General features: G+C 54.2%; 5 protein-coding genes across 5 annotated transcripts; 2 read left to right on the top strand and 3 right to left on the bottom strand.

Annotated features, from left to right (window-relative positions):
* Positions 1-3,413: 3,413 nt before the first annotated feature.
* On the bottom strand, positions 3,414-5,160 carry BZA05DRAFT_471025 (uncharacterized protein; the record flags this gene model as incomplete). The annotated part of the gene is made up of 4 exons (XM_051487935.1): positions 5,063-5,160; positions 4,564-5,006; positions 3,831-4,479; positions 3,414-3,764 (listed from the first exon to the last, which is right to left on the bottom strand). The coding sequence occupies exons 2-4, from the start codon at positions 4,926-4,928 to the stop codon at positions 3,414-3,416; spliced, it is 1,365 nt and encodes a 454-aa protein (XP_051342843.1). The 5' UTR covers positions 4,929-5,006; positions 5,063-5,160.
* Positions 5,161-7,728: 2,568 nt separating this feature from the next.
* Positions 7,729-9,554, bottom strand: BZA05DRAFT_459949 (uncharacterized protein; the record flags this gene model as incomplete). Its single annotated transcript, XM_051487653.1, has 3 exons — positions 8,899-9,554; positions 8,194-8,827; positions 7,729-8,112 (listed from the first exon to the last, which is right to left on the bottom strand). Exons 1-3 carry the CDS (start codon positions 9,264-9,266, stop codon positions 7,729-7,731), a joined length of 1,386 nt encoding a protein of 461 aa, XP_051342844.1. The 5' UTR covers positions 9,267-9,554.
* A 4,123-nt stretch (positions 9,555-13,677) lies between these two features.
* BZA05DRAFT_386446 (uncharacterized protein) lies at positions 13,678-16,480 on the top strand. Its single transcript, XM_051482488.1, has 3 exons — positions 13,678-14,240; positions 14,298-14,756; positions 14,815-16,480. The coding sequence occupies exons 1-3, from the start codon at positions 13,972-13,974 to the stop codon at positions 16,247-16,249; spliced, it is 2,163 nt and encodes a 720-aa protein (XP_051342845.1). The 5' UTR covers positions 13,678-13,971; the 3' UTR covers positions 16,250-16,480.
* A 1,767-nt stretch (positions 16,481-18,247) lies between these two features.
* Positions 18,248-19,406, bottom strand: BZA05DRAFT_428585 (putative peptidase family-domain-containing protein; the record flags this gene model as incomplete). Its single annotated transcript, XM_051486098.1, has 4 exons — positions 18,248-18,646; positions 18,704-18,877; positions 18,969-19,209; positions 19,283-19,406. The coding sequence occupies 4 exons, from the start codon at positions 19,404-19,406 to the stop codon at positions 18,331-18,333; spliced, it is 855 nt and encodes a 284-aa protein (XP_051342846.1). The 3' UTR covers positions 18,248-18,330.
* A 3,007-nt stretch (positions 19,407-22,413) lies between these two features.
* Positions 22,414-24,496, top strand: BZA05DRAFT_386452 (ZIP zinc transporter-domain-containing protein). Its single transcript, XM_051482489.1, has 2 exons — positions 22,414-22,688; positions 22,751-24,496. The coding sequence occupies exons 1-2, from the start codon at positions 22,552-22,554 to the stop codon at positions 24,021-24,023; spliced, it is 1,410 nt and encodes a 469-aa protein (XP_051342847.1). The 5' UTR covers positions 22,414-22,551; the 3' UTR covers positions 24,024-24,496.
* Positions 24,497-26,342: the final 1,846 nt, after the last annotated feature.

The raw sequence follows: 26,342 nt of genomic DNA on the forward strand, positions 1-26,342 counted from the left end.
GTCACCCGGTTTCGGAGAGGTCATCCACCAGGAGCAAGTCGGCTGTCACCCGACTTGGACTCCCGGGGTAAAGGGGAAAGAACTTCGCCGTCAGCAGAAGAGAAAACCCCGTCCTTGGATCTTTTCTGCTCAGCCTCGAAGGTTGGATCCGTCTATTGGCGCTGCAACAGTCGACTTTGTAGATCAGTTGCACGGATCCCTCAGTTCCTCGCTGCTACGGCTGAGCAGGATAGCTCTGTAAGGTTATCCTGGAAGTAAAAAGCGGGAGGGGAGGGAGAGGGACTTACCTCGAGGTTTGAGCTCAGGTGGAAGGAAGGAAGGAAGGAAGGAAGGGGAGGAGGATTTCTAAGTCAGTGGCATGAATCACAAATCAGTATGAGAAGAAGTTAATGAGTGGAGAGAGGAAGGAGAATGGGAGGAAGAGTTGGGAGGAAAGGAGGGTTTTATAGGTGAAGCTGGTGGAATTCCAAGAAACCACCTCTAGCGCACTAGCCCTGACTCAAAAGTTTGCCTTTTAGCAAATACCGCTACATTCCAAGGTGTCGACAGATATTTGACATCAAACAACGTCACTCGACGAAGGAGTGAGCACCAATGAACCCATTCCCACAGCGAGGAATAGCGAAAAACGCGCAAACAATTACTGATTAAACAAAACCAAGAAATGATAGCAACAACTACTCTCTAAGTGAAGCCTCCCACGCGCAGGCGTGTGCAGTTTGAAGCTGCCACACCAGCCAACCTAAAGAGACACACCGAGACGACAGTTGGGCGGGGGGGTGCACGAGGAAGCTTCATTCATTCGCACTCGGAAGCAATGAATAAACCAAAAAAAGAGAACGTCAACGGGGGAATGGTGATAGTTACTTCAATCCGAATAGCGATAGACCGGAAGTCGTTTTAGAAGATCATTCATCATTCCTCGACACAGGGGGAAAGTGAAATTATGGCTCTGAGTGAGGGCTTCCGAGATGGACTCTAGGGAGAGGAAGGTAAGATAGGTAGGCGGAGACGTGTGAAAAGTGGTTCTTTGACGTCTGTTTGTTTCGTGGGTACGAACTCTATCATCTGTCGTACCCAGACGGAGGGCTTGGTAGACGAGGTTTTTGCTAATGACCATACTACTGTAGATATGCTGAATGCGAGTGATATTAACCAAAAAGAAGAGAGCAACAACGGGAGCAGTGATCTCGATCTCAATCGCGACCGCACCGTCCCCTACGCCGAACGATGCGCCAGCAATTGGAGAAGATATAGTGCTTCGGCGAGCATGCACGCTTGCCACATCGTACGCCCCCCCAGCAGCGTCCAACCCACACACCAAGGTCAATGTCGTTCTCTCGCACAGCTGTCAGAGCAACAACAAACGTCACTCGACATACGAGTGAGCAAATATGAACACCTTCCTTCAGCGAGGAGTTTATGTGTCTAGCGACAAACGCGCAAGCACTTACTGATTGAATAAATAAAGATAAAACAAAAAAAGAATAGCGACAAACGTGAGATGGAGGCGAGCACGTTTTATACTTTCCATACGCCACGAGCAGGCGTTTGCAGTTTGATGCTGCAACAGTAGCCGACCTAAAGAGACACACTGAGAGGAGGGAGAGTGATACTGTGGCCAATCCCGTCCGGCTCGATACCTGGGCGAGGATCTACATCTGTTCCGCTACTCGGGAGTCTCATCCTGAATCCTGATGACGATTGAGAGGAATATCACCATCACCGCGCCTCACTTTTGCATTGAACCACAGCCGTAACGATATCCGAACATACTTCTCGTTGATTCGTTGCCCAAGTGTCTGATAGGTAGAAGCGCACCTTTTAGCCCCACTCCCGAGTATACTAGAAAAGATCCAGTAGAAGGAGTGCCTGATTTATTTCATACTACATACTTCTTTTCTTCGGGAACAACCCCTACCGCCCTCCCTCCGGCGCTGGCCGCCCGTGGCAGTGCGAATCTCACAAAACCACACTACGGTTCCGAACATTTCTTGTACCCGGCAGTGGCTTTTTCAGAAGTTAGGTTCATACATAGTCACTGTCACGACTCTTAAAACCGACCACTGCAGATGCTCGCCGCACACAGTCAATGTCGTTCTCGCGCGCAGCGGTCAGAACAACAAAATTTGGCTTGGGTGGTCATTCCTCCCACTCATGGCCAGAATGAAAGAGTTATTGATAGAATATGGAGTACTGGAGGCCACTATACTTCGTAGCCCAGCCGTGATTGAGTACGATGAACCAGAGACACTGGAAGTAACCAGGGATCAGAGCCGCTGAGATTTCAAGCAGCAACCCCGCTAGCAAGTAAGCTAGCCATAGGTTTGGCCGACAACAGCGCACAAGCCGCGTCAGTAGTTGTAACTTAAATATTCTGTTCTTTCAATCACGTCGTCCGTCACCGGTTTCGGTGCCTCTATCCATCCGTGCGGTGCGTTATCTGAACTATTCGCCGCCCGCACGCTATATGTGATACCCAGCGAGCCCTAGCGTTTTATAGCCTGTGTTGACTGACGTGCCGACACAGAGCGATTGCGTGAATCTGTTTGCTTCATGAGAAGTCACCCGGGCGATTTCACGAGTGAGAGTGTGTGGAGCTATGTATTTTCCGGAGTAGGGGAGTCATGAAGGAGAGTGAAGATGGCAGGCGAGCTGGAATTTATGAAGACCTAGGGGGAGTAGGAGGGTATGGAGACTTCAACGGACTGTAAACTGTTAAGTGAAACCTCGAGCGGGACTACAGGAGACAGCAGGTGTGCACAATTTGGCATGATTGGAAACGGTCAGACGGAATATGGCGAAGATAAAAAAAAGCTTCAGCTTGAGATTCGGCATCGGCCATCGATATTGTATTCACACATGCTTGGGTGGCTCTACTTAATGACTACGTGTTCTGGCTGCGTTGGTGATGTAACTCTGTCAGAGGTAGACGTCCGGGGATGAAGGCCGGAGAATGGTCTTTCTACCGGAGCACCTCCAGCCGCTGCCTGGACTGGGAGGTTCTTCACGAGATCCATGGAACTTTTTACATACGGGTAGCGGCAGACTGGCTGCGTCGTCGAGGCTACAACCAAGCAACAGATTCGTCTCTCTCTCTTTCCCTCTAATATCCTAATAATGTAAAAACAGCTGACCACCCCATACGATTCCCCTGGTTCGCACTCCAACGGCTCTTGTAGCTCGCGCGATACGCGATAGTAAGGTGCAGCGCCCCCTCCGACACCAAAAACGCCTCCCAGATTCAAGGTTTGCCCCCCCCTCCCCCCCGGCCCCCCCACGCGCGCACAAGTACATACCTACATACGCAGACAACAGAATCTCTAGCGCCCATCCGAAACCCATAGACAAAATGCGATACCTCAGACAAAAGAAGAAACCCGTAAGCTCCCAAACCACAACCAACCACCTTTTCAGATTTTGATGCAAACTCCGCTCTCCAGGATCATCTTGGAAACATTCACCACCGAGAAGATCCCCACAGCAGCCAGAAGAGTAACCGTCACTGCGAGGTACGGCATCAGTGTCTTTTTCCCACCCAAAATGTTCACGAATGGCAGGAATATTGCCAGCGCCTGTCCAATAGCGAGCCAACCGACAACAGAGAACCGCTGGACAGAAGTGCTCCCAGCCGCTTTGAAACCTGTCATGACGTATATGATGACGTAGGGGACAATCATTGAGAGAAGCCACAAGATGGAATATAAAAACAGCATTGCAATCATGAAATATCTGTATTTCGGCGTTTTCAACGATCTTAGTATCTATGGCGTAACGTTATCAGTAAATGAACTTTCTCTGGGAGTGAGGCATATCCGATCGTAACGTACTCTCTCGTAATTATTGATTTTAAAATCCGCCGGTGGAATGTGTAGCACCCCTACCGCACCAATAACTTTATCCTGTAGTTCCTTATCAACCTCGCGGACACCTAGTACCACCCGTTCTTTTCCGATTTCCTCTCTTTCTACGAAGGTAGTATCATAGTGGGAATCTGCTCCAAAGGAACTATCTGGAGGGGTACATGGACAATGTGGGCCGCCGTAGTGTAGCAGGTACATATGAGTGTATCGTGGACGCATTATCGCCGCGAGAAGGTTGAGGAAGGACATCCACAGGTACGGTATCACCGTTAGTCCATATGCTGCATATCCGTATCGGTCGATCTGGACTCCGCGAGCGTCGTATAGCTCCTTACTCGCAAAGAAGATCTGTGCGATGGCGGCGATTCCTTGTACGAAGCTGTACGAAGCTGCGATCTCCATTTTACGCATAGAGTTGACATCGTCCCCTAAGCCGTGTGCGTGCCCCTCGCGGGGGATGGGGGCAATGCGATAGTAAATCTCTCCAGTATCGGTACGTCGACGCTGAAAGAGGCTTCGGAAGGAATCAAAGATCCGGCGGGGAAAGGAAGCGCGCGCTGCTAGGTTGGTTGGGTAATAACCGTGCACCTGTGCCGAATCATGGAACCCCAACGCACTGTGGTTGCACGATAGTTAGCCTTGCCTGGGATTGCCTTGCCACATGGAGAGCTGGTGTTCGGTGGATGAAATTGATACATACAAGTCGTTTAGCTTCATATTCGCATCCGCGAAAGCAGTCGGCACCACACAATCTTCACCTTTGAACCCCACAACTATACAGAGAGCCCCGCAGCGAGTAGCGCTTATAAAGGAGCTTTCCAGGAATGCCGGCGGCGACAGCACCATGCCCAGCGCCCGCAAAGTGCCCAACAGCGGCATGAAAAGAGAGCCGACCGCCCAAGCAAGTGACACACTGCTGACTGCTCCCGGTTGCAACATGATTGTGAATACGTGCGTGACGTAGTTTAGCAGGATGAATTTCACGACGCTCGTCCAGGTCGCATCAGTGCATATCGTCTCGCTGTGAGTACCTTGGCGAATCGTTGTACCGTTGACGGTGGTCATGATTGTGTTTGCGAGCAATGGACGACTTTGGCTAGGATCGGGTATGTAATAGTATTGTTCGTGGTGTGACTGCAGGATCTGTATGTATAGGAAGTCAATATTCTCTAGCTCGTTGAGCGGGGGAATCCTCATACATATACCCATCATCTGCGACCATTGGTAGTCAGCATACCTCGCTCGTGTATCATCATTCCGGTCAGACAGCACAGCTGAAGGAGTGCGAAGCTTAACGGGGCACTTCGAATGGCAGCTACAGACGCGAGACATTCCTAAGTACGGTATATGACCGTATCAACTCACTTAAGAGGTGATGTCTCTGTTCTGTTTTTCTAGCGCTTGGCGCACTAATTATTGCCCGAACGGAAAGTAGCTAAACCAAACAGAAATACACATAATTGTCTCTCATATCAGAGGCCAAGATTGGAGATATGTACCTATAGAAAGCTTACTGCCAGATATGGCAGTAGAACTATTACCTCTTAAGTGAGACATTACGGTATCTCAAAAAGCCCGGAACCGATGGCAGAAACAATTTGCCATGAGCACAAGTCCGCATTGCCATCAGAAAGCGCAACGTGCTCTCTGGTCATTATTGAACTGGCCTCTTCAAACGCAATCACTTGGGTCTAGGGATGCCATGGTCTCTGGCCTGGACCGCTCACTTCGTAGAAGCACTATGCACTGGTGACTGGTAGTATGTGCCTCTCGCTCATCGAATCAGCCCCTTGCCCAAGTTTCCGCAAGTTCTTGTCTAAGCTTAGCCCACAGCAGGAAAGACGTGGCAAACGTTTCTTAAAACTTTCTTCATCAATCGCGATTCGCATGAGGCCTACTGTATAGTGAAGGGGGGGGGGGGGGGGGGGGGGGGGGGGGTAAAAATACGCTTTTTTCCGTATCCCGCGTCTACCGAGACCTAGACCACGTCGTTGGCTATTATCGGTCCTCGAAGGTGTAGTTATGTATAGTATGTATGGCACGCCGTGGAAATCGGCTTATCCTGTAAATATGTAGGATAACAAAATCCATGATACTACGAAACTTATGCTGTCCTTTTTCGAACGTCGCCCTATCCTGCTCGAGTCTCATCCCTCCTGAGTCCCATCTCCCCAGACCCCTTCTAATAGACCCGTGCCCGAAAACAAACTCGTCCAGACCCTGCTCAAGCGAGAGCTCTGAGCCGATTACCTATTTTGACTTTACCAGCTAGCGTGAACGCGAAGCTGGAACAGGTTCTTCTTCTATGCTGCGAGAAAATCCCGTAAAGCGGCTTGAGGCTCTGTGCAGGCCTCTGCATCCCGGATGCAGGCAGTTATGGATGCGAAAAGACAGCAGACCCGCTACAACTAGGCATTGTGCCGCAGGTAATTCCCTTGTCATTCTTGCATTCTCTTCTCTGTTTCTCATGTTGTGCATATCAAAGTAAAACATTATTGGCGCTCTGGAGGAGGACGAGGACGCGGATGGGGGTGGATACGGCTGAGCTGAGACACCTTCCGAGCAATCATGAAGATCTTTGTCTAGGTGCCGTAGTGTGCGTCATGCGAAGCCGGATCCACTGATTTCAAAGTTCCCCACACCTCGGGACGGTTCAATCCCGGTCATTTGATCCATCCTAATTGTCACCAACGGCCACTTGGGACTTCGTGCGGAGGGATGTCCAGCACTGGAACCTGCCTCCAGCGACATTCCGAAGGGCAGTTTCTCAGGCGGCTGTTCCGGGCTTTGGGTGGAGCGGAGTAGTAGCATCGCCGAACGTCGGTCGATGTGGTGGGAAAACGTCTAGACACTCAACGGCAGTGCTTCTTTGGGTTCCGAGACATTTTGGTATGCATACCTCCAGCGGCCATCTTTTGCCGCGATCTCTGGCTACCCTGCTACTAAACGAGTTTCGAGAGTTCTCAAGCATTCTACCAGTATTATACAGCAAATCACAGTGTATTTCAAGTAGAACGGCCGAGGCAACGAAATCGTGCGTCGTGGTTTTGCACTCGGATGCCTGAGGTTTCTGAGCAGCCCGATCCCTGCCGTGATACGCACGCCGAGCAGACGAGTCTTTCACCAGTGAACTGTTCTAAGGTCGTGTCAGTGACTCATGATGTTAGTACGCCACCCAGGCCAGGAAGAATATCCGGGAATTCCTCAAATCACGTAAACAGAAGTTCAAGGTTCCCGACGACTGGTCAAAGGAAAACAGGAGAAGCGAGCGCCTCATTCTGCAGACAATAATCGTTTCAAGGTATCGCAAAGATCTGTTGTTGACCCACAAGGCGTTGGTTGAGGGAAAGTTGTCTCTTGTCAAACGCTGAGGAAAGGACTGGCCGGTACTAGAGGGTACCATTGCCAGGCTGTGGTGATGGAATACCTATCTAGGTACCCGGTAGGGAAAATTGAAATAGACGATGTAACGTAGAATCGGTACTACTTTACACCCTAGTATTTTGTGATTGTTTCTGCTGGTTTTGTTTACGTCGATACGGCCAAGTCTTATGCTTTGAATTTCCATAGAAACGGGATGTGAATATTGCCGTGATCTAGATACCTAGGTTACGTGCAATCAATGAGTAAACGGCAACAATTTAGTCATGCACACGATGGGAAAATCATGGAGTTGAGGCCAACTCTGGTAACGAACACCCATTAGATTCAAGGGAGAGCAGCAATGTCTCCACTGGAGCACGCACATGGCATCAGCCAAACGATATCTTCGGTAGACACATCACCAAAGCCTATAAATAATGATAATAATCCAACACATCAAATGAAAGAACGAAACACATAAGCCTAGCAAAAAATCAATTGGTCACAACTGGACGCAGACTCCCTTTTCCAGAATCATCTTAGAAACATTCACCACCGAATAGACTCCGACGGGGATCAGGAACGTGATCATGATTCCGCTGTAGATCGTTTTAGCCCGGCTTTCGCCGTACAAGCGCAAAAACGGCAGGATGAGTGCCAGAACTTGTCCCGTAGCGAGCCAGCCGACGACAGCGAAGCGCTGGGCGGTGGTGCTCTCGGCTGCTTCGAAGCGCGTCATGATGTATATGACGATGTACGGGATCACAAGCGAGAAGGCCCATATGACGAGCTGGCCGATCTCCTTGCACAGTGTGGCCCAGTGCTCAAGCACGGGCTTAACCGGTATTCCGTGGTGTTTCTTGAGGCTCTCCAGGAAGGGTTTGAACTGGAACACATCATCTCAATCCGTCAGGATACATGTTCATTCCGGAGGTGGTGGCTGACCGCGTAGCGGTAGAACTCGCACCGTATAGTAGGGCCTCTCTTTGAGAGCCTCCGGGCGGATGTATACCACTCCCACCGCACCGACAACAGAATCCCGTAATTCTCCGTCCAGTTTCCGCCGTCGTTCGAGCTCTTTCCCACCAACCTCGTGTATGTCGACATGCGGCGGCTCTTTCTCCCCTCCCTCGTTATCGCACGCCGGTGGCGCCACTGCGTCTCCGGCGGGCTCGCCATAATGCACTAAATACACATGCGAGTACTGCGGCCGAAATATCGCCGCAACGAGGTTAAGGAACGACATCCACAGGTATGGTATGACCGTCAGCCCGAACGCCGCATAGCCGTAGCGCACGACCTGGTCGCCGCGCGAGGCGTACAGCTCCTTGCTCGCAAAGAAGATCTGTGCGATTGCGGCTGCGCCCTGCACCAAGCTGTACGAATTCGGGATCTCCATGTTTTCGAGCTGTAGACCCTCGTGCAGCGGCTCTATCCGCGCGTCCGGTGGGATGCGCACGAGGTGGTATCGCGTAGTATCGTCGTCGGTAGGGGCCGCGCCGCGGCGCTGGGCATCGTCCCGAGGCTTGCGAATGGTGTCGCATACGACTGGGTGGTCTCCGTGCACGTGCTTGAAGTCATTCTGCCACTCGTTCCACTGGCTGGAGGGATTGAGTGAGGTTAGCTGCTACCACGTATCGAAGGAGGCGCCGGTGTGGCAGCCACAACGTACAAGTCCTTCAGGTTCATCCCCTTTGCCGCGAACGCTGTCGGTACTATCACGGCACCGGCACCATTGCAGCCAACAACCATGTAAACGGCGCCGCATCGGAGCGCGGTCGCACACGAGGAAAGGCGAGCACTGGGGTACGACATGATGACGGTGATTGCCCTCCAGGTGCCCGCAAACGGCATGAACAGCGCCGTGAGCATCCACGAAAAGATCTGCGGATTCCGTGCTCCCGGATGCTGCATGACCGTGAAAACGTGCGTCACGTAGTTCAGAAGGATGAATTTTGTCACGCTGGTCCACGTCGCATCCGTGCATATGGTTTCTCCCTGACTGACGAACCGGATGGTTGGAACTTCGACGGGTGCCATCGTATCGTATCGTACGTACGAGCGCAAGTACGGAACGGACGGCTTCAGCGAGGATGGGTGTGTATAGCGTTTGCGGTGTCGGCTGGAAGCTGCTGCTGCTGCTGCTAGGTTCGGAGATGAGCGGTTGAACTCTTCCGCTAGCTGTGGATAGGTATCCCCATATACTATATACACCGTGGGAAGCGGCCGATGTCTCGGATTGCCTCGCTGGATGAGCGTTGCTTAGTGTGCCCAGTGCGGGACAGTGTAAACCTTCTGGAAGAACATGTCGAACAGCGGATGCATATGCCAAACAGGCACCTGGGTTGTTCCTCCGGGCTGTTGGAGGGACTTTACTGGCCCTGATATGTACGATCGCCAATCAAGAGCAGCGAAATATGGAGAGATAAATCACAAATATTCGCATTACATATATGAGCTGGCTACAGACGAAAAGGACGCCCCCGGGAATGTAGTGCAGTGCAGAGCGTCTGACAACGGTCCTATCGTAAGCGCGGCGAAGGTGCAGTCGCGACCGTCACTCGAATCAAGTTCCTAGAGTAGCTCCCTGCAGTATTGCGTCGGCCTGGGCCTGAACTGTGCTTCTACTCTTCCGTGCCACGATTCGATACTGGTAGGACACGTGATGATTGCACCCTGCATGAGATGAGCCCAATCAACTCCAACTCCAACCTCACACGAATCACGAGTAGTCTTGACCATGGTTCTGCGTGATCGCGTTCGAAGCGCCTCTTTCGATCCGAAGCCTGGTTTGCGTGGCGACCATAGGCTGCATCCCGCAACACCTGTAGACTATCGGCCGGGAGTATCCGAGTATTTCGGTAACGACTCTGTAAGCCTCACTGTACATATGATACGTATTTGACAGCGCCTGGCGCTACATTAACATTCGTCCCAAGAAGGGGTTTTTCGCTCACCTGGTCGGCCAGTTGATCAAGAGAACGACTCGCCTCAGCGAATTCCCGTCCGGATGTCCCGGTCGACCACTTGCAGGACCTAGCCTTGGGACCTCTGAGGTTCAAACAGTTCAAACTGCCGCTCTAGAGTCTAGAGGAATGAGTCCACCCTGCGCCGCTGCGCATGAAGACGGTGGGCGACTATCAAGGGGTAGGTAGAAGGTGTGGCGCTGTTGACGTCTTCTTGGAAGCGAAACGGCGAAAATGAAGGATGATTGAGAAGTTAAGGTTGTATTCAACTTCGAAGAGCCATCTCATATGGCTCTCCCCCGCTACCTACAACGTTCGGTTCCACCCGATCAGGTTAGTCCGGCTATCGCCGCTATTCGGATCCACCGATTCGACTAGCCCCTCCTCGTATCTTATCTAATCTTCTATCTATCCTCCATATGCTCCTCTCGTGGTGGTGGTAGACAACCGCTGTCCGCGGACCGTCGGATTAACCAGTAGATACTAGACAGTCGCCTTGTTAATATGTTTTGTTGATACCTGTGGGGAAACTGTGGTCCAGGTACTCTAATAGTTCTACTTATCGCGCGATCTACTTGTACGGTTGGTAATAGTTATGTTTCAGCGGTAGCACTCAAGCAAGTATGCAAGTACGGAAGCTCCGCGCTGTTTCGCGAAGCCCGGCGGCGGCAGTATTTAAACAGACAGGCGCGTTACGAGCGACGACCATGCGAGCGGCTTCCGATTCCCTACCAACTTCTTACGTACATGATACCCAGGCATCTGCAGTGCGGTATATGTATGGTACGGTACTCGGTACTGCGTGAGATGGAGGACGTACTCCGGAGGTACCTAGCATCCAGGCATATCCCGACAACGACAAGGCCAGAGAGAGATCACCGGTATATGGTAGTATCTTATCGGATAACCTAGAATTCACGATCGGCAGGGCCCCAGTGCCTGAAGGTTTAAGGCTGGCGATGGTACTTCCGAACGCCGGAAATAAAAAAGCCGGGCTTGTTTTAACTTATCGTGTAACTGTTACAGCAGGCGGTCCCGGTATTCCTTCCGCGATGCGCGGAGCATGCGGAAAGGTTCCGACATGCCTTGAAGCGACGTCGCGGCAATGGGTTGGGATTGATACCTGTATGCACGAATGGAATAATTTATCCGTCTTTGGGAATCGGAAGAGTGGATATCCCGCTGCTGATCGCGAGTTTAACATATCTCGGCCGTAGTGATCCTGCCACTGACCGTGAGTTTAACATATCTAGGCCGTAGTGATCCTGCCACCGACCGTGATATTACGGTGGACTCTGGAGCAGTGGGGGAATCGCCACGGATAGGAACTTGGACAGAGTATACTTTATATGTATGTGGGGCTTAAAGGTACCAAAACAAGTAAGGACGACTGTACGCACTTATGTAGACTACAAGCGCTCGGCTGGGCTGACTGCTAGATCAGATGGGCACTGGATCTGCAGTCCTCGGCAGCAGAACGTACCAAGAAGTGTCACCGCACCACTAACCCCTCGGCCCCGGATTTTGGAAGCCGCGTCAGCCGACGAAGTGGGGAATTGTGCGCTGCGACACTGGTTATGCGTCGGTAGCGTCTCGTGGCAGCGATGGAGGAGCTGCCGGCGAGAGGGGGAAGTGAGGGAGGACTCCTGCAGCGGGAGGAAGCGAATGCGGTTAGTAGTGGGCATCAACGTGGTGAGAATCTTGAACGTTGGTGGGCATGGCCGGGTCTTCTTCTTCTTCTTCTTCTTTCTCGATCATCCTCTGCAGAATACCTAGACGATCAACATCCACATTCTCTTTCTCCTTGTGTGTTCTCCTTCCCTCGACCCGCCGCTTTCCGACCGGGAGAGGCATTGGCGAAAGAATCCTCGCAAAAGTACGTCCCGAGTGGGCATACACGTGGACGTAGATAGAGTAACTATGGCTGTTCGAGGATCCGCTAACTACTTATTACTAGTACTGGAGAGCCGGGTCGATCTTGACGCCAGAGCCCATGGTACTCCACAGCGCACCGACCGGCTTGCATACAGCAGGCAAATCAGGAAGTAGGCACAACCCTACTGCTACATACGTAGAGTATTCACTCATCCGCGATCCGTGGAACCTTTGTTGGCGTTGGGAAACTCTTGTCTGGCGGTACTATCTATGTCTAGACTCCGAATCGACTCGGACAGCCACCCCGAGAGAGCAGACCCCACGGGGTAATCGCTGGGTGCCGAAACTTCGCACAACTCCCCGAAACATTTGCCTCAGGAATCGGCATGGACTTCTCGATTGCTCGTTCCGTCCCTGAACCTGGCTGGAGTTTGAGGCGTTGGGCACAGTGGGGCACTGCTGGACTCGCGGTTGTGTCCTAGTGCCGATAACACGGTGGGGTACATGCATAGGTGTTGCGGTAACCAACTTCTTGGTTACATACCAAGCCCGAACGGCGCACACTCTACTTCGAGCCTCTTGTTAGCACGCGCGTCGATCCGTACTACCTCCTTGGCGATGGAGGACAGTCGTCAGAAACCTCGGTGGTGCCGTTGTGGGCACCGTCCTGCCGAGCGCGATCTAACCATTCGCGTCTTCCCCACAAAGATCGGACCCTTGGCTAGACTCCAGAGTCTAGAGTATCATGGTATGCATATGCCGGCAGGTGGGCGGTGGTGGGGATTATGCTGATATATACTTACATCCCTCGGTGAGTCGGTGCTACCGGTATGTTTGCACTGTAGATAGATGCCTTGTATTGTGGCTGCTTGCAGGATTCGTCGTCGTCAGTTGAGGGCCTGGCCTTTTGGTTGTTCGGATGTGCGACACTGCGACGGCGGAGCAGGACGGTAGAGCACATTGGTAGACGGTGCAGAAGAAGAGTGCTGCGCTGCTTGCTTCTCTGCCTTTAGCCAGGTGTTTACTACCGGTATCCGAATACCTACTCCATTCGATGCCCTGGATTTACGATCTTTAGCGAGTGGATATCGACGGCTCTGAATTTACAATCGTTAGCGAGCAGGTACCAACTTTGTTCGATGGTCCCTGGATCTACATACAATCTTGACCCGCCAGCTGTCCAGTGGAGTAACTATCCGCGAATCGGGCTCTGCCAGTTTCCTCTTCGTCCTGCTGTCCGCCCCGACGCATGTATGTAGGTAGGTACATACTGTAGGTCCGTGGTAAATTACCTACCCGTGAAGACCTTGTTCGTGTGCTGCTTGCGGACAGGGCGTACCAAAGAACGTCGGAGCAGGGAGGGAAGATGTCTCGCGGTGGGCTAATTGGCTTGTGCGGGTGGGGACCGCGTGCGTATAACCGGATTGATGCCGCGGAATCTGTCCGAGACGGCCAAAGTCCCCGAAGGGGGTGAAGGATCATCAGCGAACGAGATCCCTACCAAGGCGGGGGGAGAGGGGGGAAAGAGGCGTAAACCGGGCAAGCATTCGAACACCTTCTCCATCACAAGCCAAGGACTGGGCAGTAGATAGTGGATACTCCACAGCACTTACATGCGGTTGTTATATGCTGGTATATATAGAGCGGAGTGCTTCGGTTCTTCGCGTCTTTTGAAGTGTCTACTATTCTTCCTCCCCCACAATCAGCTCATTACCTCATCGTGGCTGCATCTTCTCTCTTCTTCATCAGCTCGGTATCTTTGTTGCTCCTCAGGTTTTAGGCTCGATCTCTCACAGTTAGCCGATATCTACCCGTATACCCAGGTGGTCAGATCTTTAACCTAAAATCCAAATTTGGAAATTTATTGCGACATCAAAAAGAAAATACAACGGAAGGAAAGAACCATGTCAGCTCCTATCCTACTGGACGCAACACCTCCGTTCACATCGCCATCGTTCACGGCAGACCAATGGCGCACCTTTTTCTCGATCACGGAGATCATCATTCCCGCCACTCCGTCCCCCGACTCTTCGGACCCCGTCGTATCCAAGTTCGCGGCCTGCTCGGCCAGTGCTAATCACGTGGCCTTCCGCCATGGCATCGAGCAGCTCTTCGAGAATCGGGTGCCAGCCGGTGTAAAGGAAGGATTCCGATCGGTTCTCAACATGCTCAAGTAAGTTGCAGACTATTATCGCCCCATTCTTCTCGGTACTGACGCTGCTGACTACAGCTCGAAGGCCGGGTGTCTGCTTCTCACGAGTGGGGCAACGCCTTTTCACCAGCTGTCTGCCGAAGACCGCGAGACTAACCTCAAACGATGGATCTCGACCGATTCCTACCTCCTCTTCCCGCCGATCCGGAACTTCACCGTCGGCATCACCCAGTACACAAAGATGATGTGGTTCCGGAAAGCCACCGACGAGATCTACCCCGCGATCGATTTTCTCGGTTCCGACACTGCGACAGTCGCTGCCTGGGCTCAGAACGATGATTGGAAGCAGCACACGCCGGAACCGCTGAAGGGAGAAGAGGGGGGTTTCTACAATGCGTTTGATTTCATCAAGATCGACGGACCGACCGAGCTCGAAGTGGACGTGGTGATCGTTGGTTCGGGCTGCGGAGGTGCCGTTGCCGCGAAAACGATCGCGGAAGCGGGGCTGAAGGTCATCGTCGTCGAAAAGGGACCTTGGTTCGTAGCCCGAGGGGACTACCCAGATCGTTCGGGACCACCTGCTAATGAGCCGTAGGGTGCCAAATGATAAACTTCCTCTCCACGAGGACGTAGCGGGCGAGACTATATTCGAGGGTGGGCTTGCAGCGACCACCGACGATGGGAGTGTTGTTTTGCTGGCGGGCTCCCTGCTCGGAGGTGGTGGCGCCGTCAACTGGAGTGCTTCCCTCCACACTCCACACTACGTTCGAAAAGCCTGGGCGGAGGATATGCACCTTCCGTATTTCCAGACGCCGGACTTCCAACGCCATCTCGATGCCGTCTGCAAGCGCATGGGCGTGTCAACTCCCACCAGCCACAACCACCGAAACGCAGCACTCCTCTCCGGTGCCCGGAAACTCGGGTATACGGCTGCAGCCGTCCCCCAGAACGCGACAGTGGATCACCAGGACCCATTCTGCTCGTACGGGTGCGGATGCCCGCCACACGCGAGGAAAATGGGCACGGTCAACAGTTTCCTGCCTGACGCTTCTCGTGCGGGAGCGAGGTTCATCACCGAGTTCAAGTGCGAGTCGCTGCTGTACTCGCACGAGCACCCCGAGCGCGTCGTCGGCATCTCAGGAATCTACGGCAAGGGTGAAATACCGGTTGTGATCCGAGCGCGGGAAACGGTGGTCTCGGCGGGATCCCTCTACACTCCCGCATTACTCCTAAACTCGGGCCTCACCTCGCCTCAGATCGGCGCAAACCTGCATCTGCATCCCGCCGTAATGATGTATGCCTACTACCCCGAAAAGAGGTATCCCCTCGTCGGAGCTTCCCTCACCAGTATTGTCTCGTCGTTCGAGGACCTCGATGGTCACGGCCACGGTGTGCGACTGGAAACTCCCATCATGGGTCTCGCATTAGCCCTGTCGGGGCTACCCTGGTTGGGCGGCGAGGAGTGGAAACAGGATCTCCTCAACTACCCGCGGCTGGATGGCTACCTCGGGATCATCCGGGAAGAGCAGACCGGGCGCGTCTACGTCGACGAGATGGGCCGGCCCCGGATGGCATACTCCCTCGGCGCCAAGGAGCGCGAGTGGATGCTGGTCGGCATCGAAGCCATCGCCAAGATCGCGCTCACCGAGGGCGCAGAAAAGATCTATGCGCCCATCAATGGCTTCCCCGCGTTCGTCAAGCAGGGCAAGTGCGAAATGGGCATCATGGACCCCCACTTCCAGAACTGGCTCAAGAAGCTTAGGGACACGAAGTTGGCTAGCCCTAATGCTATCTTTGCCAGTGCCCATCAGATGAGCAGTTGTCGCATGGGCGCCACGCCACAGGATGGCGCCGTCGATATCGATGGAAAGATTTGGGGACATGAGGGCGTCGTCGTCGCGGATGCGAGTATCCTGCCGACCGCGAGTGGCGCTAATCCTATGGTTACCACTATGGCGGTGTCGCGACATGTCGCGGAGGGAGTGGTGGAAAGGTTGACGGGGAAGAAGAATGCGGCGAATGGGTTCTGATGTGTACCATGATTATACGCGGGGGTTTGATTTGGTTTCTTATTTGGTTTCTTATTTGTAACGAGGCGAATGATATTTCATGACATGCACTGAGCTGGGCCGGTTTCTGCTCGGCGATTCTTCGCAACACGTTGCTATAAAGGCAAGAGCGATAGCAGAAGGTTTATTATACACGTGTGTATGCTCCAGAGGTGCCGAAATACCCATACCTCAGGTATGTAGCCTTCCGGGGAAGTCCTGCCATTCGAACACGGCCGGGCGCGCCCACTCTCGTTTACACTGCAAATCTGCAGCAAAAACCGACATTAACAATGTTCGAACAGGCTTCGGCCGTTGTCATTGACATTGACCAGGATCCTTCAGGCTGACTTACCAAGTTCCATTCCTTGTCGCAAGTTGAACCGATATACCTACTACCTAGTATATCCATGAATCCCGGAGGAAGATCGCCACTATCCCCCTGTGTCAAGTTTACGCCCCGAGGAACGGAGACCTCACTCGGCTCGGCTTGTGAGAAACTCTTCAGGAACGTTACGTTCATTGGTGTAGCGGAGGTTCTCCACGTATGTACCGGTGCAGTAGGGACTCTGTAGCCCCGCTAGCGGCCAACTACGGGTGAACTGTGAACTGTGAAGGCAGACCCCCCTCCCCGCTCATTTCAAACCGTGATTTCAGGCCGCGCTATGGTCTCAATCCCGTAGGACTTTATTCTCCTTATCCTCCCGTGTAGTATATGGGAATGAATTCCTAAGGGTTCCTAGCGCTTGCGGATGTTTCCCTATTGGCCGCCTCTATTGCTTAGGTCGGTTGAGTGGTGGTTGTTTGACTGCATGGTTGCACCACTCTTGGACCACTCCTAGTAGCGGAAATTGAATGCTTTACACTCTTGCTCTAGGGCATTGGGCATTGATGATGGGAGGTACTTGGGTACTTGGTACTTTGATATACCTATGTCCATAGCTGTGGATGGGGCCATGGGAGATAAATAAATACGCACCTGCTCCCCGCCCCACCGGGAATCACCACCCATCACCACCGGGCATCACCATGGCATCCCAACGTAGCAGAAGCAGATATACAGACGAAAAGAAGAAACAATGCATGCCCTCACCTTCCTCCCGCTGCCGCTATCCCTCTGCCTCTCCCTGGCCCTTTCCACCACTGCCCTCCCCCCTTCCCCTTCCCCCCCTTCCCCTTCCCCCCCTTCCCCTTCCCCCCCCTTAAGACTAATTTGCACGGGCAGTTCACGATCCCCGAAACCCCGCGCGTCCTCCTCTCCGCGTCCTCCTATCAACGGGGTTCGCGCCGCAACGCCGTAGAATTCCACTGGTACACTGGTACGCGGCAGATAATGGTGGGCTCCTCGGCAGCCGGTAGGTCATCGCGGGGTCGATGTTGTCGCGTTGCTGAACCAAGTACCCCTCCCCACCCAAATCACTCGACGAGTGACGACTGATACGCGGGAATGGGCGAAAGGAAAGGATATGACCCCCCCCCCCTCCACCACGACCAGCTCGCGATAGATAGTGGCGGACTTTACCTCCACACCTCCACACCACTAAACACATTCGTAAAGCAGCTGAGGAGCTGGGGGAGGTGTACACCGTCCTCCCCGTGGTAGAGACGCGGTGCGGATACGAGTGCAGTGATCATGCTAGTGCTACGGAGGCTGGGTACCCCGTCGCGTTTGTGTGAGAATTACTTTAATGCTGTGGATTCACTCTGAAGGGGATATGCTGGAGACGATCGATGTAAAGCATGTGCGGGAGCATGTTAAGGTGAGTAGCTTTTCTTGGGCGGGGATGGGGGAGGGGTGGGGGAAGGGGGATAGGCTGACGGGAACGGATAGTTGGCGGTGGGCTTCGCGGTCTCGGCGTCGTACTTCTGAACGGGCGTGTAAGGACAAACGAAGGGGAGAAACGGGGAAATGCAGAAAGCTGAATTTTATGTATGTACATGCACATTATCGATGTGCGAAGTAATAAGACGAATCATAAACCACGACCTGGTATCTCACTGGAGCACTCGCACATCCATCCATCCAATCATCTATCCATCCATTCCTCTGAGGAGCACTAGCACTAGCAGTGCACAGCTCCATCAGCGTGGGTATGGCACTCCTTCTTGGGCATGGTGGTAGTTGCCAACGTCGTCGCTGCCGCAGGAGTCGCGATGGCAGTAGTCATCGGGCTCGGCTTCTTTGCGACAGCAGTACCCAAGCACCCCACACCCGGCACGGAAACACGCAGCGCATACACTTCGAGCGCAAAGTACAGCAGCGAGTCGGAGTTGTGCACGGCCTCGCCGTCCTCGTGCGTCGCCAGCTCCAGCGTCTCGGCGTATCCGTCGGCGGTATGGTGGATCGCGTCTTCGCTCACTGAAGGGACGTGGAAGAGACTTTCACTTGTCAGCGGAGCTCGGGGGGAAGCAGAGAAAGTGGGGATGGGTAGTTACCGGTGCAAAAGATCACTCGCCCAGAAGACATTGGTCTTGCTCCCCGCAACGGTGTAGCCCTGCGTACACATCTGCGCCAGCCGCAGCCGCTTGACGTACGAAGTATCGCAGATGACGGTTTCCGAGGTGGCGTTGCTGCCGCGCCAGTGGCCGGCCCAGGTGGCGTCCCTCGCACTATTTATCCCCAATATCATCAGCCCACACTCCTTAACCCATCACCCCCCTCCCCATCCCCCCCATCCCTCCCCATCGCTCGGGTACTAACCAGTTCCCATCAACATCATCACACCTAAACAGCACACCGGGCTTATTCGCCGACACAATATTGTCAAACACGCCCACGACGGGAGCGGTAGTTCCATTGACGCCAAAGTACTTCGTGAAGACCGGATCGGTGCGGCCGTTCTCGAGCAGGTACTGCCGCGCTACGAGGGACAGCTCTGCTGTGTCCTGGAGTGCCGCGGTAAGCTGCGCGGTGTTGGTGGAGTTGCAGGTCGCGTGGAGTTCTATGTTGACTAGAGACGCGGGGTTTCAGTGGGAGGAGAGGAGGGGAGGGGGAACGGGGGGGAGGGGAAGTACGTGGCCCGATCACGGGCGTGTGCGCCGGCAGCGAAAAGGCGGTTTCGTGAGTGCTCGAGATGTTGGGCAGCGACAGGGCCGCGGCGGAGACAGCCAGGCAGGCGGTCAGGAGGTGGGAGAACATGGCTGTGTCGGTGCTGGCTGGCTAGATGCGATGCGATGCGACGGACGAGGCTGGCGGGAGGTGGAGCGGGTGCGGTGAGCAGCGGTGCGGTGGGGCAGCGGTAATCCGGTCGGTCTTCCTCTGGATTTATACATCGCCGTCCAGCGGCCCAGCTGCCCCGCGGTCCAGCTGTCCTCCGGTCTCGTCGCCGGAGATGGGCCAAAGATGGGCCAAAGATGGGCCAAAGATGGGCCACCAAGGTGCGCGGATCTAGCCCCTACATAGAGTACGTAGCGGGATCAGGGCCTGCCAGAGCCTGGCTGGCCGATGCTTAACGTTTTTCTCGCCATGTGGGATTAGGATTTTGTGGGTATGTAAGCCTGGAACCTGGGTGGTTGATGATGTCTTGCGAATGCACGCACGCACGCACGCACGCACGCACGCACCAGGCACGCAACGCAGGTACGGATGACCCGAGTTAAGATGCGAGACCTGTTTCGGTCGGCTTGCGGCCCGCTGCCCGCGTCAGAGACCTGCGATGGTCACCGTTTTTGCGGGCGTATGGAGCCTGGCCTTGCAAACACGCGGGCCATAGGAGCGAGTACATCGTGTCGTACACACGCCCGGTACCCAGAGAGGTACCCACACGGCAGCGTGCGAGAAGGCCAGGCCCTCTTGTTATACTCGAGAGAGACACGCGAGGAGCAAGTAGAGTACTCGTCAGTTGTGACCGGCGGGCCCCACTTCCCCCAGCTGTAAACTCAGCGAGCGTATTCCTCCTTGTCTCCGCCCGCGGCTCTGCACGCTTACCGCTGCAGACTTGCAGACTTGCAGTCTCAGTTTTCTCCAGAGACAGAGGCAGCAATCGTTCGGATAGAGCTACACCCCGCACGATCTAGCGTTCTGGCTTGGGTTCGGTATCTTATGTATCATGTATGTACGAAATACCTTCTGTGTACATTGGGTACTTGCTGACCAGTTCGGACAGATGCGGAGAACGATCCGACCCGACACTTTCGATTGGCCGCGGGCAGCAGAGGGGAAGATTCTGTCTGTCCAGCCAGTGGGGCAGTGGGCGAGTGGACCAGAGGCCTTGGCCGTTCATGTGCCGACCCGGCTCCTCTGCGCACGCAATTCGATGCAGTGGGTGCCTGGTAGGTGGCATACGAGGTGTTCTACTATGTAACGATACTTCTCGCGCTGTACGGCCATAGAATCAGCCGGAAGAGCCCGCGGAGAACGAGTGGAACCGGCATCGAGCCAACGACCCAACGACTGAAGCACAATGTCGTGCTTCGACGGACTGGGTATGCACATACGAAGCAGACGGTCGTGACGCCGAACGAGAAGCAAACACGATGAACACGACGGGCGCGATGGACACGACGAATACGACGCGCAGGAAGCGGAGCACGTCACCGCGGCGGCAATTGGCTTTGCGCATCTATAAAATTGCTGTGACACGGTTGCGTGTTCTATACGGTTATATATCGCGGCAGATAACTCTCTTGAGCCTACATCTAGATTCTAGGCATCATACCTGTGAGCACCCGGGCGGGGTAACGGTGGTCTGGTCTGGCCTGGTGACAGCGACTCCACGTCATGCCGTCTCACTCACCGGCTGCTTGGCGGGGCCCTGGCCACCACGTTTGGGGGTTGCGGACTTGCGGTATGTACCCTGTTGGGTATGCGCCCGTCAGATGTCATATCGATGGCCAGGATTCGTTTTCGCGAGGGATGAGAGACTTTTCGTCGCCAAGATAAGATTCGTTCGAGTGTCAACCTAGCTCTGATGATTGATACCTAGCTTAGTACGTACTGCGTACATAGCGGTGGCCTCTGGAGATTGATTGCGAGCTGATGTCCAAGCCAGCGAATGGATTCTGACCCGAGTCCCATTGGGTGCTCAAACGAATGCGCCCAGTCCTGACGTTAGGTTGCACACACCGTTTCTCTCGACATACCTCCTACTCTATATAGCAGTATGCACTATGCACACCTCTGCACCTCTGCCCTCGTTCGCACCGTCCCTACGCGGAGTGCCATGCATGCGGATATAGTGTCTAGAGCGCCAGTCTTCTCCACGACTTCCGTTGCAGCACAGCCCCTCACGCCGACTCCGGGCCGTGTTCCAGGAGGTACAAAGTGGAGACACAACCATGCGATGTCCCGGGATCGGCCCATTCCTGTGCTCCGGGTCGCCATAACGTCCTGTCGGGACCCGGTATGTTGCGATTTTCCGCAGCCGTTGGAGATCCATATGCTCTGCGCCGCGTGGATGATGGCACATACCGCAGATACCGGCATCGCTGTCTGTGCCTTGCCGTGGGGAGGGCGTTGGGACGGCGGGTGGGCGGGGGAGTAGTTATACGAGTTATACATACGAGTGATACTCTACTCCAGACTTTGGTACTACTTGCTCTGCACAAGGTTCTCGTATTCATGCGAGGGATGTAGCTCCGACACTCTATTCGCAGAGATAACTACATTCTGGAGTTACAGAGGTACGGAGTACATCGCAAGCGAGTTGGACTTTGGCGTCATTCAGTAGAGAGAAAGAGGAAAAAACAACAGGCTTCACCGGAGTCGAGTGTCGATTGTGCTGTCGAGTTCGAGTTCGAGTCTTGTCGTTGCGTATCTCCGCAGTGGAGATTATTGCCTCGCTTCGACTCAGTAGGATGGCGGCCGCACCCGCAAACACCTTGGGGGTTGGTTTTCTGCCACGGACTTGTGTAGCGAGAAGAGTTGCGGGCGCCCAGCCACAATCACGGAACCAGTCTCACAGCGCCCCGTCCGTGCCCAGAGTCCCGATCGGTTTGAGTTTTCACGGCAACGCACTGGGAGGAAGGAGCCTTGGTAGAGCAGCTACGTCGTCCGCGTACGTGCGATACTAGGTCCTGCTAGCCTAGTTAAAGGCGCGGAGAAAAGAGAGCGAGCAGAAACACCTTGGGGGTTACTCGGGCTCTGCTATCTCTGCTAGGTGGAAAGGCCGGAGCATACAAAGGGGAACACTGCCCCACATCCACCCCCTCAAACCCCCTCTCCCCCCACCGAGAATATTCTGCTTGCTCTCTCCCGTTCTCATAACTGCTTCCCCTCCCTCCGCATTGAACCGGTTAAATCATAGCCCCCACGGCATTTTCTTCACTTATACACACGGCCCGTGATGATGTTTACACGCCACACCAGCGCACTGCCGCTACTGGCCCTCCTCGGCGCCGTGCATGCACAGTCAGCCACTTCATCTGCTGCATCGCCAACCATCACGAGTCTTGATGACTGTCACTTGCACGACCTAGTACAGTATGTGTCACTTCCGCTGCCCCCCGAGACTGAAACGGGCGCTGATCACGATGGTGTTCTAGATTATGCATGCCTAAACCCGCCGGCGAGGAGGTCGTCGTCACTACCGCTTCCAACGCCGCCGCTGCCACTGCCCTGCCCACCGCTTACAACGACTGCCACACCCACGACGGAGAAACATTCTGTGTCGACGCTGCCGGAAACGACGTCTTCATCGAGGGTCTGTCCGGCGAAGCCCACGAAGACCATGAGGGCCACGATGAGGAGGAGGAGACCACAACAGTCGCGGCCACCACCCAACAGAACTGCCACTTCCACGCCGGCGTCGAGCACTGCACCGGTGGAACGCCCGAGCAGATGGCATTAGCAAGCTCGTGCGCGCGCGTCGACAGGAAATACAACATCCCGCTCCGAATCGGCAGCATCTTCATCGTGCTCGCGACGTCCGCCATCTCGGTGTTCCTTCCGCTGCTGCTCCGCCGCTTCACCAAGGTCAAGGGCTCCAACATCGCCTTCACGCTGATCAAGCAGTTTGGCACCGGCGTCATCATCGCTACCGCCTTCGTCCACCTCCTGACCCACGCCGACCTGATGTTTACCAACGACTGTGTCGGCGAGCTGAAATACGAAGCGACGACGACCGCGGTCGTCATGGCCGGCCTGCTCCTCGCCTTCTCGGTCGAATACGCCGGCAACCGGATCATCAACGCGCGCAACGCTCGCCGCGCCGCCGCTGCGCCAGCCAACCTCGAGTCCTCAGGCGAGAGCCCCAGTGCCTCGATCGCATCCGGCGAGAAGCCCGAGGCGGAGATCGCGCACTCCCACGCCCCCACTCACGCCGAGCCCGGCGACGACAAGCTCTCCGTGCTGGTGATGGAGATGGGGATCATCTTCCACTCGATCCTGATCGGGATCACGCTGGTCGTCGCGGGCGACAGCGTGTTCAAGACGCTGCTGGTAGTGATCATCTTCCACCAGGGCTTTGAGGGCCTCGCGCTCGGCACGCGCATCGCCGGCCTCTCGCCGCAGGGCGCGCTGAACCCCGTCAAGATCCTGCTCGCTACCATGTTCGCACTCATCACACCTATCGGCATGGCCATCGGCATCGGCGTTAGGAATTACTTCAATGGCAACGATAGGGAGACACTCATCGCGCTCGGCACCCTCGACGCGCTCAGTGCGGGGATACTCGTATGGGTCGGCTGCGTCGAGATGCTCGCGGGCGACTGGATGGGCGGCGAGCTGAGGAACGCGGGCGTTGTCAGGACTCTTGCTGCCGCGTTCAGTCTCCTCGCCGGGTTGGTGCTCATGAGTTTGCTCGGGAAGTGGGCGTAGTAGAAGACGGAGGGGATTGCTCTGAGTTATTGCGTTTATGTTGGTGGGTATTTGGTTTTTACTTTTACTTTTACAGGCGCTGGGGCGTTGGGGGCATGATAGTTATTTGGTTGAGTGTATTTGTATTTGGTTAAGTGTTATTGTTTGTGCACTGCAGTGCACTGGGAATAGATGGTTGTATTTTTATTTTATCTTACGTTTCTTGTGATTCTTGTCTTGTCTCGTCTGTCTTGATAGCCACCAGGAACGTGGTTGGGATGGAAGTAAATGCGAATATCTGGGTGTATGAAGTATCTATCCAGTTTCATGATTGTCACCCGTCGCTACTTAAGGATGATGATCCGGCCAATTTGATCGTGCTTGATGGGCGTGTCTGTCTCCGTCCTTGGGTCTGTTTGGGTCTCGAGGAGGTATCATGGGCCAAGTGGGGAGAGTGGGGGAAATAGGTATACCACAGTGCTCAAAGACCTTGGTACTTGAAGTGATGAGGCACCTAGATAGCCTATAAGTCTGCTGCTGATGATGCAATACTGGTGTTTTTTTTGGTTTAATCATCTCCTGTGATGCCTGCGAAGTGCCTAGACTAGAGAGAGATCTTCAGTTTATTTCGCATGCGGCTACCTAGACTAGAGAGAGAGAGAGGGAGAGAGAGAGAGATCTTCCTGTTTTATTCCGCATGCAGCCTATCTAGACTATGGCGAACGTACCTAGACTAGAACTTGGAGACTCACCAGGACTTTCCGTGCGAGGAGTGATATCTCTCGATCGGCAATCACGGCTGTGCGCGGCAGATCACTCGCCTGGCTACATAAATGGACATGGATATGGACATGGCGATCGACGGCAAATCGAACTGAGGTGGTGCACACTGCACGTGGGATCTAGAAGTAATCGACGTCGAGAACAACCAACACAACACTGTTACACCGTGCGCAGTAGCCTTCCGGCCAGAGCAGGCCTCCTTATATGTTGTATGTTGGCCCTCGAGCCAACAAACGGGTTCCCGCATCGGCTCCCGAGTGGAGTTGGGTGGCCGTACATAAACAGATCGTCAATAACGGCCGTGCGCGGCAGAGTTGCGTCGCTGGCGGCCGGTAGCCGTGAACACTACCGACAGCCAACACATAACATCTAACAGGAACGCCGGGATGAACGTCGGGAGGATGGTCGGGAGGATCCAGGAGTATATAGGCGGAATCGAGCGCAGAGATACCTACCTACCTAATCTACTATATATGATAGTACATACGAGACCCGCTCGAGACCAACGCAAACCTACGAGAACAATTCGTCGCCATAATCCGTTGCGCACTTTACTGGCTATGCACTGCCGGAGTGGATGGTACCAACTTCTACGTACTAAGTCGCTTCGCGCACGCAGCCTGCACCAGTGCACCTAGCTGCCGAGCGATTGCCGTCCTGTGAGGCTGTAAAGCTGTAAAGCTGTAACTCACCCACCCACGCCAGGGCGTTTTACGAGGCGACGCTCGCAATAGGATAGAGCAGTGTCGTAAAGCAAATCTGGTGAAATCCGGGCTTCCGGGACTTGTTTTGAGACGTCGGGGGGTGGTTTATGTTTCCGCCGGGTATGAGCGAGTGATATACTGTGCGGAAGAGTTTGTTCATCGGTGCTTTGTCTTTTGGACTCCCGAGAGTCGGTGACCGTCAAGGGCTTTTGATATACCACGTCGTTGCCCCGAGGTCACAGGTGGTCATTATGCACATGACGGTTTTTGTGTTGGACGAGGCAGGTTTGCACACATCTTAAATTGCGGCTTGCCAGATTGTGAAGATCTCTCTCGCGACCTATCAAGATCATAGCAAATTCTACCCGTGCACCCTCCGTTTCCACGCCACTTTGCAACCCAACTTCCATCAGGCGGCCCGAGGTGAGTTTCTCTGCTCTCTGCTGTAGCCTACAGAGACGAGCACTGAAACCCAGACAATCGAAGTCATCCCGACCGTCGAGTGATGAGTGACAAACTTTGGTAAGGACTTCACCAGCCTCGCACTCGCGATCGAGTGATAATCGCAGAAGGACAGTTCGAGATCATCCCCAGCAAGCGGCTGGATTCCCGTGATTCAATGGGTGATAGGACGTGCATCTTTGAATTGTTGCTGGTGGCTAGCCATCGGCGAAACTTGTGGTGGGATCTAGTGGTCGTGCGGCTCCTCAAACCTTTATCTATAAAATACCCCCTCCGCTCCTCCTCCTCTGGTTCTTCTCTCCTTCTCTTCACATTATTAACCACAACTTCCATTCCTTCTATCGATACTCCTGCTTGATTCACTTGACTGATCTGTTGCCTTCCGTCTCAA

The sequence above is a fragment of the Tricharina praecox genome (assembly GCF_024521635.1).
Source record: "Tricharina praecox strain CBS 144465 chromosome Unknown BZA05scaffold_3, whole genome shotgun sequence".
Classification (NCBI taxonomy): Eukaryota; Fungi; Ascomycota; class Pezizomycetes; order Pezizales; family Pyronemataceae; genus Tricharina; species Tricharina praecox.

Bases quoted from the DNA above. Each gene is read 5' to 3' on its own strand.
- BZA05DRAFT_386446 (XM_051482488.1), top strand. From the start codon at position 13,972: ATGTCAGCTCCTATCCTACTGGACGCAACACCTCCGTTCACATCGCCA. The intron at 14,241-14,297 runs GTAAGTTGCAGA...TGCTGACTACAG, and splicing joins TCGGTTCTCAACATGCTCAA to CTCGAAGGCCGGGTGTCTGC. The intron at 14,757-14,814 runs GTTCGTAGCCCG...AATGAGCCGTAG, and splicing joins GTCGTCGAAAAGGGACCTTG to GGTGCCAAATGATAAACTTC.
- BZA05DRAFT_386452 (XM_051482489.1), top strand. From the start codon at position 22,552: ATGATGTTTACACGCCACACCAGCGCACTGCCGCTACTGGCCCTCCTC. The intron at 22,689-22,750 runs GTATGTGTCACT...ATGGTGTTCTAG, and splicing joins CACTTGCACGACCTAGTACA to ATTATGCATGCCTAAACCCG.